Here is a 13,789-nt window from a genome sequence, read left to right as displayed (position 1 = left end):
CTGTTGGGATGAGCACTGGGTGTTGTATGGAAACCAAATTGACAGTAAATTTCATATTAAAAAAAAAATCAGAACCCAGTGATTGACATCTTACTTAGGGCACCCAGTGCTCATCCCAACAAGTGTCCTTCTTAATGCCCATCACCCATTTAACCCACACCCCACCTGCCTCCTCTACAGCAACGCTTTTTGTCTCTGTATTTAAGAATCTCTTATGATTTGCCTCCCTCTTGGTTTTTATCTTATTTTTCCTTCCCTTCTCTGGTGTTCATAGAGCCATTTGGCCTGCTTTTGCCAATTTTTCCAAAGTTGAGAATAGTATTTTCCTACTTGGCTTCTGTGATTTTCTTTTCCTGTTAACCTGCTCAAAGACCCTTGATTTATACTTCCTTCTCTCTGTGTCAAAACTGCCAACACTCAGGAGGTGCTTAATAAAATATGGATGGTCTGTTTACTGATGTGTCCCTCACTGCCACCAAATTCATCAACAATGAACTTTGCCTGCTGTCTCTAAGTAGTGGGCCCAGAGTTGGTCTTGCTCATTTTTTTACTAGAGCTGTCGATTGTACTTCAGCTTTACCCTCCTCCCTCAATGCCAAGAAAAGAAAGAAGAAATATTCTTACCCTGTGCAGAATGTTAGAATTACTGTCAACCTGTTACTTAAAGAGGGGATATGCATACAGAAAAGTGTGCACATCGTAAGTGTGTGGCTTAATGAATTATCACCAACTGAGTATAGCCCTTAGCACCGAGATCAAGTATCAGAGATGACCAGCACCTTGGAACCCCCACCCTCGCCCTGCCTTTAACCACCCGTCCCAAAGCTTGTCCTCTGTCTTCACTTCCTCCCTAGGAAGAAAATCCCTCCCTTTGAACTATGTGTGCTCCATACTTATTTCATGTTTATTTTAAGAAGCCATCTGTAATAAGATAACATTGCTGGAATGTTCTTGCATTCTTGACTATAATCACATTATGAGCAGAAAGATGATAACGAGCTACATAAGACCCTTGGAAGTTTGAAGGTTTCTTTGCACGTCTGCCCCTGTTTTTCCATTTTTCCCTCCAGGATTTTCTTTTCACTTTAGCATACTACACTGCTCTTCTCATTGAGTAACCCCTGCTCAAAGGCCCCAGGCAGTATGCAGCATTGTTCAGAGGGGAAGCTTCCTGGGCCAGACTTTCATTTCCAACAAGCAGGACATCGTCACTTTGCCCGGAAGTACCCTATTCCATGCCGGCATGTGCTCACCTAAGATGTCCAGTGTCCTGATATATTAACATTGAGTCTTACCAAGCGAAGCTCCTAGGAAGAATCCTACAAATCTGACCTTTCCTGCCACTAGCTGCCAGTGACCAGCTTGGAATTCCCCATTTCCGTCATGTGGCCTCATCATCCAGATACTTTGCCCCATCTCTTGACAGCATGAGTCCAATTCTTCTCTCAAAAGCCATTTTTAACATTTGCATCCACATCACCCAAAACAATGCCCTGAGAGCCTGAGCTGAGCTCAGCAGTTTACCCATCTGGCATTTTCACCATGTCCTGTCTAGGAAATGGTCCTGCTTTCTGAGAGCTGATCTCATTTTCACGTCACCCTTCTTGCCCCCACTCCTTCCTTAAGGAGTTCCTAGTTTTGAGGACTCAGCCACCTGGAGGTTCCCCGAGGCTCCGGCAGTAGCTCTCCCCATTTGGATAAAATTGTCTTCCTTCCTGGAAGGGAAATGTTTTTTTATTTCCAGTAATTGTGCTGAATAACCCAAAGTAAAGATACTGGCAACAGCACTCAACACTGTGGTTGGTGTGAGTGAGGAAGAGCTGGTAGAAAAAGTATCCTTGGGGCCTGCCTCGTGTCATCCCTGGGTAGAAGCGTGGGGGGCTGTGGCCCAGGGGGGCTGAGGGTCCCCGGGCAGGACAGGGTGGACTGGTGGCTGTGTGGCTCACTCAAGTGAGCTTTTATCCACTACAGATAGAGTGGATATTTTGATATCCGTTTCTCGTGGCCTCCCATGTCTTTCATATGGGCCTTTATAAATCCGTGTGTCTACGTGGTAAACTGCCATAGGGGGAATTTGACAGCCCTCTCTCCTTATCAGGCCCTACAAGAGCAGCTGACTTCAGTGGTCCAGGAAATCGGGCACCTCATCGATCCCATTGCCACAGCAGCTCGGGGGGAAGCAGCGCAGCTAGGACACAAGGTAATGGACCCTGCTGGGGGTGTGCGTGAGAGATGGGTGTGGGGCAGTCATTGATCATTGACCGTTCCGGGGTCTGTTTTCTGCTAGAATCCAGACAGAAACTAGAGTGAAGTCTTTCTGGTTATGGTCAGACTTGCCAGCCAACAAGACATGACATTCCCATGTTGTGCTTGACCTCCCCTGGATAAGTCAGAGACTAAAGTTGGTGTCCCTAGTCTGCTCTCTGCCACCATTTGTCCCTGGCTGGCTGGCCTCATTCTCATGTGTATAGGGGTACATTGTTCTCCCATGGCTTCTAATAGAGTGCCTGTTTTCACACATGAGGGAGCAAAGCAACCTTGCAAACTTCATCTTGAACAGCCAGGCCTCGCTGGACAGCCACTCCAAAGGAGCCCTTCAACTGATAGCTCATACCCGCGTTGTCTAAAGGCTGAATGATATTTTGCCTGTTTGGGACTCATTTTGCAAATCTTTGAAGGGTAGGTGCCTTGTCCAGCAGCCTGCTGGACAGAGAGAGGGCCTCCTCAGCAGAGAGAGGGCAAAAATTGGATTTGGAACCGCCTCCAGGGTTTCCGAGCGTTTATCAGTGTGACTGTCAGTATCGATGTGCATATCAAGAGAACTCGGTAGCCAAAATCTTTTCAGCAGGTATTGATTTTAGAAAATCAATATTGTTGCTTTTTCACATCATGAAACAGGGGAAGGGCTACTTAGCTTCCTGCTGGTTCTAAGGGCAGGTTTTTGAGATTTAAAAATGACCAGGGTCCCTCTACACTTTCAAATGTGGCAAATTTCATTTCTCAGCTGAGTTCCTTTATAATGAGAAGAGGGCTTGTCCACCTGTGTGAACCTCTTCACACAGGAGAGGAGCCTGGAGGAGCCGGGAGGGGAGGCTGGTCTGGAGGCCGGAGCTCTGCCAGCCAGGGGACTGGAGCCAGTGCTTGAATGGTGCTGGCCATGGGGAACTGAGTTTGGCACAGAAACCAGACTTCACTTCAGCGGTGACTTTTGATTCCGGTCAGAACTTTGTAAGAAAATTTTTCTAGGGGTGCCTGGGTGGCTCAGTCAGTTAAGCATCCAACTTCAGCCTAGGTCATGATCTCACCATTCCCCACTTTGAGCCCCGCATGGGGCTCTGTGGTGACAGCTCAGAGCCTGGAGCCTGCCTCGGATTCTGTGTCTCCCTCTCTCTCTGCCCATCCCCTGCTTCTGCGCTTGCTCTCTCTCTCTCTCTCTCACAAAAATAAACATGAAAAAAATGTTTTAAAAAAGAAAAGAGAATCTATCTAGACTTGGAGGACAACAAATCTTGTCCCTGCAGGTATTGTTGTTAGTCTGGAAGATTAATTCCTGTGTCTGTGGGCGATATCAAAAGAAAGGTAATATATTGTGTCACTTGAGTGACAAATTTACTCTCGGTCCTTGGGCTAACCCAGTCTCACTTGCCAAAAGACAGTTCTGGACAAAGGAAGCCTCGGCCCTCCTTCCACAAGAGTCTTGGACTGAGAGTTGATACCTACATGGTTCCAGTTCTTCGTTGAGACACTCTGGTGGAGTTCCCGGGTCAGCTTCACTTGGGAGTGATAAACGCAAGCTCTCAGAACCCACGCGTATTAGTTCCCTGGAGCTGCTATAACAAATTCCTAAGAACTGGGTGACTTACACCAACAGAAGTTGAATCTCTCACAGAAGTCTAAATTCAAGGTCTCAGCAGGGCCAGTCTCTTTCTGGAGGCTCTAGGGGAGAATCCATTCTTTACTCTTCTTGTTATTTATTTATTTTTTTTACCTTTTCTTTTTAAGTTTATTTATTTTGAGAGAGACTGAGACAGCACCAGTAGGGGAGGGACAGAGAGAGAGAGAGAGAGAGGGAGAGAGAACCCCAAGAAGGCTGTGCACCATCAGCACAGAGCTCAATGTAAGGCTCAAACTCAGGAAACCATGAGATCATGCCCTGAGCCGAAACCAAGAGTCAGACGCTTAACTGACTGAGCCACCCAGGCGCCCCACTTCTTTGCTCTTCTGACTGCTGGTGACTCTTCATGTTCTTTGACCTTATCCTGCCAGTGTCTGCCTCTCTGGTCAATTGTCTCCTGCTCTTTTCTTTGTCTTCTCTTCTTCCGGCTCTTATTAGAATATTTTTTAGTAGATTTAGGACCCACCCAAGCAAGCTAGGATGACCTCATCTTAAGATCCTTAGATACATCTGCAGAGATCTTTTTTTCCCCCAGTAAGATCGCACTCACAGGTTCCAGGGATTTGGACATCTATTTTGGGCCACCGCTCAACCCACTCTGCCACCCTAGGCCTAAGGAATCCACGTCATGTAACAAATACTCAAAATTCTGTGTTATTTTAATTTCGGTGCTACCCCAGGTAAGGATATTTCCTCTGCCATGTCTCGAGAACAGAAGGTATTAGAGTCTTTGCTAAGCTACCTAAATACAGGGAAAAGCACATCCTTTCAAACCTTTGTCCACAATACATGAAGAATAAGGACATGTGGCATTTATCAAGGGCCTACTCCATGGCAGGCATTGTGCTGTGTACTGTTATGTATGCTAATTTAATCCTTCTAACAGTCATTTGGAGGTTAGTGCTATTATTATCCCCGTTTTATAGAGGAGGAAACAGAAGTTTGGTAATAGGAAGCAGATTGCCTAAGATTTCTCACTTAAGGAATTGACAGGATTCAGATCCAGTGGCTTCTGAAACTGGAGCCTTCTCTCCATCACCCAGCCATAGTGCCTGCATGAGGGCACCAGCTCAGTTGTATTGAATTACTCTCCACACACAGCAGCCCTTGACATTTTACAGTTACAGTGATGAAATGTACTTTTAAAATTAAAAAAACAGAGGCTCCTGGGTGGCTTAGTCAGTTAAGCATCTGATTCTTGATTTCGACTTGGGCCATGGTCTTGTGGTTCGTGAGATCACGCCCCACATTGGGCTCTATGCTGACAGGGTGAAGCCTGCTTGGGATTCTCTCTCTCCCTCTTTTCCAAATAAATAAATAAACTTAAACTTAAAAAAAAAATCAAATTAACAAATGAAAATAAATAATAAATAAATAGAATCTAGAAAACCTGTTAGATTCTAATGCACTAAACACCTTGATTCCTCTAGTACATACAGGACCCATCCTGAGTCCTGCCCCCTGATGACCCATTAGTGCACTGTGGTTAACCTTGGTGGTGACCCCAGTACCCTACTAGGGGATGAGGGTGAAATCCAATGCAAATGTGTAGGGCTGATACCTGGAGTTGTGCAAGCTGGGTCTTACACAAAGGTGTTTGGGCAGAGCAGAGAGTGGGGCCAAAATCTAGTCGAGTCATGTGCCTTGGAATGAATCATGTCTGACCCACAGATAGGGAGCCCCTTTAAAATTCATCCAAAGCATCACAAAGGCCAGCAGCAGCCCTGCGGAAGCGCTTTGAAACCATCTGATTAAAGAGAACTGTAATCGAGAGTAAAAGAGCAAATGTATGTTTCCTGCTGGCTGATGGTCCGTCTCACTGTGAGCTCTAATGACCTTTAATATTTTGGACTCCCACCTTGGCCCAGCCACCACCAACTGCATGAACCCCTGCCCCCTGCTTCATTTCTAACCCAGTGACTGCACAGCTCAGGAGTGGCCTTCTTTCCTCTGTCCTCCTCACACTCATTATTCCTCCACATAATGGGAAGAAGCATTAAGGGAAATTGCTGGCTAGATGTCTGAGCTCACATACACTTGATGGAACTAATTTATCAGTTAGTAATTGGCATGCACAATGAGGAGTGGAACAGAAAAGTGTGGTCAGTGCCACTGTGTTTTTTCCGAGTGGAAATAGATGGTGGTATCTGAAGCAAGTACAGTGAAATGTTCAACTCTGGCATTCTGGATGCTAGGTAAGTGGGTATTACTGTATTATTTTGGAAGTTTATTTTAAATGCCTTACAGAGCAGCAAATACCAAACAAGAAACTTCTGGGGCGCCTGGGTGGCTCAGTTGTTAAAGCGTCTGACTCTTAATTTCGGCTTTGGTCATGATCTCCCAGGTTTGTGAGATCAAGCCCCATGTCTGTCTCCACGCTGACATCAGGGAGCCTGCTTGGGCTTCTCTCTCTCCCTTTCTCTCTGCCCCTCTTAAACTCACATGTGTGTGTGCTCGCTTTCTCTCTCCCTCTCTCAAACTTTTTAAAAAAAAACCAAACAATATGGGGCACCTGGGTGGCTCAGTCCGTCGAGCGTCCGACTTCGGCTCAAGTCATGATCTCACGGTTGACGAGTTCAAGCCCTGCGTTGAGCTCTGTGCTGACAGCTCGGAGCCTGGAGCCTGCTTCGGATTCTGTGTCTCCCTCTCTCTCTGCCCCTTCCCTGCTCATGCTCTGTCTCTGTCTGTCTCAAAAATAAATAAACATTAAAAAACAATAAACTTTTTTTTTTTAAATATCTATTCGTACCTTCTGCCCATTTTTTAATTGGATTATTCAGTTTGGGGGGTGTTGAGATTTTAAGTTCTTTTTTTTTTTTAATGTTTATTTATTTCTGAGACAGAGACAGAGCATGAGTGGGGGAAGGGCAGAGAGAGGGAGACCCAGAATCAGAAGCAGGCTCCAGGCTCTGAGCTGTCAGCACAGAGCCCGATGTGGGGCTCGAACTCACAAACCGTGAGATCATAACCTGAGTTGAAGTCAGTTGCTCAACCGACTGAGCCACCCAGGTGCCCCAACAATAAACTTCTAAAATCCAATATTACAACCATAGCAGAGCTGAACTAAAAAAGAGAAGTAGCCAACAGTAGAGCAGAAGGTGGGAATCTGGACTGTGGTCTGGGACATGGGATTCCTTTCATAGCTCCTTGTTTTAGCTGCTTGAGGTCAAACAAGTTACTCCACCCACCTAAGCCTTGGTTTCTTCATTTGTATCTACCTGGTAGGATTGTTGTGGGGATTAGATGAAGCTTGGTGAGCTGTTAGTAGAAAGCCTCGCATGTGGGATATTCCCAGTAATGCCTGTGAGGGGCGTCTGGTGGCCCAGTCAGTTGAGCGTCCGACTTTGGCTCAGGTCATGATCTCGTGTGTGTAGGTTTTAGCCCTGCATCGAACTCTGTGCTGACAGCTCGGAGCCTGGAGCCTGCTTTGGATTCTGTGACTCCCTTTCTCTCTGCCCCTCCCTTGCCTCCCCACTCACACACTCTCACTCTCTGTCTCTCAAAAAAATAAAACATTAAAGATTAATAAAAAATAAAATAAATTAATTAAAGAAGTAAGTAAGTAAAAATAAATAAATATGGCTCTGCGGCACCCAGTGGGTGGGTTCTCGTGAGCACAGAAGCAACATGACGTTACCTACTAGAGAGGCCTAAGCAGGAATGGTGGTTAGCCATCTGGCTAGGCTTTTTTCTTCTCCTGGACTGGACTAATCACAAACAGAACATCTAGGGCAATGTGAAATCATTTTTGCTTTTATTCCAAATCTATGGTTAGGCCAACAATGCTCCAGGTAGAGAGCAGTTGGATTGGCTTCCTCGAAAGCCTTTGCTCTCAGGCTTCTTTTCTCATCGGTCCTTGGTCCCTTGCTCCGCTCCTGTCCCCCTTTCTTCTGAGTTCCTAAGATGCTCCTCTTTGGTTCTTTTGAAAGCTTGACAGTTTGTGAGATTTGCAAAATGCTCACGCCCAACTCAGGATCACGAAACAAATTCCTTAACACTTGGGCCTTGATGAGAGACGAGATGAAGAGCTCCCCAGAGGAACTAACATCCAAGCAAGAGTTCATTAATGAGCAAGTGCTTCTAAAAGTAAAATTGAGTGATGAATAAGGTCTGAGGGTCTAATGTGTAACATGATGACTGTAATTCATGATAGCGAATTATATTAAATAATAGAAAAAAACAAAAAGTAAGTCTCAGCCTGTGTAAAAAGCAAATTTCAGCACGTCTGTCTCTCCCTGTGCATCATCCCAGTCCCCTCCCCACCAGTGCGACCCCTAAAGGAGACACATGTGATTACGTGATGTATCTGTGGCGTGTTTTTTTTTGTCTTAAAAGGTGACACAGCTGGCAAGCTACTTCGAGCCCCTGATCTTGGCCGCAGTTGGTGTCGCCTCCAAGATTCTGGACCATCAGCAGCAGATGACTGTGCTGGACCAGACCAAGACGCTCGCAGAATCTGCCCTCCAGATGCTGTATGCAGCCAAAGAAGGTGGAGGAAACCCCAAGGTACAGTTCAGGATTCCAGGGACTCACCTAGGGCCACAGAGAAGCCATGACACATTCCTCCTTGTTGTGTTCCTCCAAGGAAAACTCCTCCAGTTCTCGGTTGATTGTATGTGATTTCCCACGCAAAGATGGGAAATAATCTTCGATTGGCCTTCCCAGGGATCTTTAAGAGGAAAACCAAGAGATCTACATAATGAAGCCTTATTGAGAAGTTGCATTTTCCATGACAGAAGGTGTAGGCAAGCGTCTACAAAGAAAAACATTGTGTGGTGTTTGCAGGAATAAAAACTAATACTGCCCGGCACCTGCTCGGTGGTGACCCCCAGCTTGCGCAAAGCAAAGCTCTGTTGTTTTCCAGTGAATGTTATTTCCATTCCCGGTTCTCAAGTTCAAAGCAAAATGTGATGCAAGGTCACCCACGGCATGTGCTTCTATTGCCTTGGGGACAGTCGTTTAATATGGAAATCTCCCTTACCAGTTTGCAGGTAGAATGTTTCCATAGCCAGAGGTATCACCCAGCTACTAAGCGACCGGAGATGGTGACAGCATGCCATCTTTCAGGGTTGATACTTGTGTCAGGGTGATTATTTTACTTGTGAAACCATCACGTACATTGTGAGAAGGCCGGAGGCTCCTCCTGCTCTTGGTACCTTCTAGCAACTGCCTCCACACGGTCCATCTGAACTTAATGGGTCCTCACTTAAGCAGACTAAGTTGTGGGATTACTGACTGGAGAGATTTGTATGGGATACTTGCCTATAGGCTATAGAAATCCATATTATGTATCTATTCTTTTTAGTGTGCTTTGTTGCATTTCTAAGGTCTTTACAGGGACAACATGGCACAGCAGGGACGACTCTAGATTGAGAGGCAGAATCACAAATGGGTCCTCTCAGAGCTCACAGTTACTGAGCGCTGACTCTGTGTCACCCCTTACACCTCATATCCTCTTGATATTTGATCATCATAAAAATCCCATGGTGTGAGAAGGTTCCCATTGGACAGATGTGGAAACTGAGACTGGTTAGGTGAGTTGTCCCACATCACAGAAGAGGTGGACGTGGAGTCAGGATGGAGCCTGCACCCTGTGAAGGCACAGGCCGACTGCCCAAAGCAAAGGCTGGAGAGAGGTCGAGGAAAGTTGCAGGAGAGAGGCCACATGTGACAAGTTGGTCTCACAAAAAGAAATTACCTGGTACATAAGGGCGGTCAGGGGCGTGCCAGAAAGAAGGAACAGTATATGCAAAGGTGTACGTGGGGTTATAAAAGGATTGTGATACCTTTAGAAAATAGCATGCAGTCTGGTGTATATGGAATGTGCTGAAAGTGGGGCCATCAGGGTGGGAGGATAGACTGGGCCGTGTTGTGACTGGTCTCCTCACACTGTACACAGGTTGGGCTTTGTTGTGAGTAGTGGGGATGACAACCCCACCAGAGTTCAGAAACACCGCTCCCGTAACACCATGCATACTATCTTAGACTTGGGTTTTCCGTGTGCATTTTTACCCGTCATGCATCTGGCAACTATTAAGAGCCTAATTCTTGGGATGCTAAAAATATTGAGAGCCAGCCATTGCCCTCAAGTTGTTCCCAGTGTTCTGGACAAAAAATAAGTCTCGTTGCTGAAATGGCAAGGTCAAACCACAAGAACAAGAACACCCTTTTGACTGATGGATGAATGATAGTTGCCTCTGAGTTGGGCCAGCCCCTTTTGCACCTGTCCCAAACTGGAGAAGCCAGGATTTGCCTTCCAGACCCAGTTCTGGGTTGTCTTTTCTCCAGGGCTGAGTGCCACATGTCTCCCCCCCGACCTGAGAGGCTTTTATTCCCAGCAGAGTAATTGGAATTAGGAATTTTCTGGGGGCTATTTTAACATTTTTTTTTTATTTTGAGAGAGAGAGACAGAGAGAGAGAGGGGAGAGGCAGAGAGGGGGGTGGAGAAAGAATCCCAAGCAGGCTCCACTATGCTATCAGCACAGAGCCCGGCGTGGGGCTCAATCTCATGAACTCAGAGATCATGACCTGAGCCAAAACCAAGAGTTGGAGGCTTAACCAGCTGAGCCACCCAGGTGCTCCACGTTTTCTGGGTTTTTAAGATATTAGCCCATCTACTTGGACTACAAATTCAGAGCTCCATGTGGAATTCTGTTCTATACCAAGAAACTCACAGTTGGGAGTGTGTGTAGTGAGCACTGTAAGCTTTATAATGACATCACCTGCTTGAAAATGGTGGCTGGACATGAGAGTGGAACAGTTTTCAGCAAATGACCTGAAACATTGGCCACAAGCTGAGACATGATTGGCGGGAGCAAGGTGGCTACATGTGTGTCTCCACTGACTGGCATCCTTCGGCCCATGCTCTGTCTATAGACCCTGCCAGGCTTGTCGCAGAGGATGCCTAAGATACTACAAGTTGGCTTTTAGGTCCTTTCCTAAGAAGCCTGATGCGTGGACTTAATCACTTTGGCCACTATTCTTTGGGCGAATATTCCCTAGGTGTTACTTGCTAAGTCTTCAGTGATGCATGTGCGTGTTAGATGTTGTGGGTCATTGCTTGCCGAGGAAATACGGTTAAATGATGATCAGTGGCTTTGATGCGGTGACAAAGAGGATAAGCTTTGGGTCCAACATAATTGAATTCATTTCTTTGCTTCCTCATCTAGACAGTGGGGTTGATAATGAATACCTCTCAGCGAGCGTTGTAGAGATTGACTGAGATAATGTGCCTGACGCAGTAGGTATTCCAAGAAAGAAAAAAGTGACCTCCCTGGACCCTGCTGTTAATGAGTCATATGATTACAAGGAATTTGCTGGGTAGCCTCCCCCTTGCCCCGCGGAGTCCCCTCCTGCACTCATTCTCTACCCCTAAGTTCTCCCTTCTGTACTCACCCCTACCCCACCCAGTTCCCTCCTACATCCTCCTTGAAGGGCCCCTCCTGCTTCTTCTGCCTGAGACCCTCCAGTGTATCCACAGCCCTGCGCACTGTGGGGCATTTCTAATTATTAGTGGGGTTTTTTCCCTTCTGCTAACATTGACATCTGTCTCCCAACCCCCTGTAGCCTTCTCCCATTTTCCAAATTCCTGTGATGTCTGTGCCCGCTTTACTGGGCTTTGTAGTTGAAGCACTGTCATACAGAAATCAGACTCCCTTGGAAGTAGACTTCAGACGTGTTTCCAAAAAAGAACCGAGTCTGATGTTTCTCCCGTGTTGTGCTGTGAGGAACAGTAACAAGGAGCCCCTCCGGAATCTAAAATAATGAAGGGTCTTTGTTGAGCCTTCTGACTCCACTTCCCAGATTGCTGTTGGACTGAAGGATGCCCTCGTTCAGCGCCTACTGTGTCTTTGCATTCCTGACACTGGTGTGCACAGGTGGCCTGCGGGATGATAGGGACGTGGCCGTGTGGCGGAGATGAGGTTTGTCGTTGGAGGCACAGGAAGCAGCCCTGGGAGAGGCTTGGGGTAACTGGAGGAGGCTTCACAGACTCTCAGCTGACCGTTTAAGGGCCTGGGACTTAACGCGTGCAGAGTGAAGGGCAGCAGGCCCGGTGAGCTTCTCGTGCAAGCAGATGAGAAGGTGATCGTTTCTCAGGCAGCCGAGAGCAAGGGCGTGTTTTTGTGGGTTTGGATGCCCCAGTGTGGAGAAAGCGTTGTTTACGTTTTCGGAGTTCGGAGAGCAGTTCTGTGATTTACTGCTGCCGCCCCCAAAACTTGCTTCTCGTACCTTCCTCAGCCCATATGGGAAGGCACACGCTTGGCGGGCAATACTCACTTCTCACCTGGAAACACGCACTCGACTTTAATGTGGGGGTGCAGAATCGCTGACACTTTTGTGCCACCAGTGATCGTCTCATTTGAAGTGCAATTTAGAGAAATATTCACCGTCCAATTTTGCCTTCTTTTATCAATGAGAACATCTTTGTATAGGGGCTCTCTCTAGAGGGTAACGTGCAAGAAATGTCACCTTTCAGGCTTCTGTCATCAAAATAAAGCAATCTGCACATGTTGTGTTTTACCTTCTCTGTACCAGGAAATCAGCGATCAACCTAAATTACCAGTTTCCTCCATCACATCCCTGATAGAGTTTTGCATCCTGACACGTTTGCTCAAGACAACCACCTGTGATCTGACCGTTCAGACCTCTTCTTGATTCTTGAGACTTTTCAATTCTGCAGACTTAGCCAGTTCCTGTGGCTCACACAACCACCTCTTAGAATTCTTCTCTTTCAGTTAGTCAAGAGAGTTAGATTTAGGGGTGCCTGGGTGGCTTAGTTGGTTGAGCATCCTACTTCATCTCAGGTTATGATTTCGGGGTTCATGATTTTGAGCCCCGCATTAGGCTCACTGCTATAAGCATGAAGCCTGCTTCCTATCCTCTGTCCCTTCTCTCTCTGCCCCTCCCCACTGGCATGCGTGCATTCTCCCTCCCTCCCTCTCTCTCTCTCTCTCTCTCTCTTTCTCAAAAATAAATAAAAATATTAAAACAAGAAAAAAAGTTACCATTCAACTTCTCTTACTGGCCTACTTACCTTCTCATCCACCAAAGTGAAAATGTCATTTCTTGGACCTTTGGAAGGGTCGTCTCCCCCTGAGGTATGTCAGGGCAGCCATGGCCACTGCCTGGGTGACCTCAATGCCTGGAGCAGTGCAATTCTAGAAATAACTCGCTGGCATCAGTTCCGATTTCCCAGTTTAAGAGCATTGTCCTCAATTCAGGCACCCGACCTAAGTTCCAGGGTTCCCGGGCCATCCTCACTGTGACCTGATGGTTACAAATTCAAGGGATTCTCAGTACCCTTCAGGTTCAATAATTTGCTAGAATGACTCAGAGAACTCAGGAGACTTCTCTACTTACTGTTACAGTTTTGATATAAAGGAATACAAACCAGCCGAAAGAAGAGACCCAGAGGTGAGGTCTGGGGGGTGCCTGAACATGTCCCAAGGAGGTGTCACCCTCCCAGCTTATTGACAAGCATCACCAACCAGAGAGGGCTCACTCCAGCTTCGCTGTGCAGTTTTACTGGGATTTCAGTATGTAGGCTTGATTGATTGATTTTAGTCCTATGACCCGTGATTCAGTCTCCAGCCCCATCCTGTCCGCAGAGGTCAGGCTGGCATTATGTTGCTCAAAGCCACAGCCCTCTAATCACACGGTTGGTCTTTCCAGCACGACCAGCCCCCCATCCTGAAATTGCCCACTGGCCACCATGAGTCACCTCCTTAGCATAAACTAATGTGTAGTCCAGGGGGCCCACCGGGAATAACAGGCAATCCTTGATCTTGGAAAGGCCAAGTCTCCCTCCCAGGAACCTAGAGCACAGATCAGCCACATATTTTACTGCTTCACACTGGGTGAGTTTCCAGGGTCGGGCTCAGCTGGTGGCAAGCT

General features: G+C 46.8%; 1 protein-coding gene across 3 annotated transcripts in view; it reads left to right on the top strand.

The window, feature by feature from the left end:
• Positions 1-13,789, top strand: part of TLN2 (talin 2) — a 436,539-nt gene that overhangs the window by 354,119 nt on the left and 68,631 nt on the right. For all 3 annotated transcript variants that reach the window (XM_042988722.1, XM_042988723.1, XM_042988724.1), the window contains 2 exons: positions 2,099-2,200; positions 8,231-8,401. In XM_042988722.1, the coding sequence (XP_042844656.1) occupies positions 2,099-2,200; positions 8,231-8,401 (273 nt within the window). The remainder of the gene's footprint in view (positions 1-2,098; positions 2,201-8,230; positions 8,402-13,789) is intronic.

The sequence above is a fragment of the Panthera tigris genome, chromosome B3 (assembly GCF_018350195.1).
Source record: "Panthera tigris isolate Pti1 chromosome B3, P.tigris_Pti1_mat1.1, whole genome shotgun sequence".
Classification (NCBI taxonomy): domain Eukaryota; kingdom Metazoa; phylum Chordata; class Mammalia; order Carnivora; family Felidae; genus Panthera; species Panthera tigris.
This window is presented reverse-complemented; position numbering and strand designations above follow the sequence as displayed.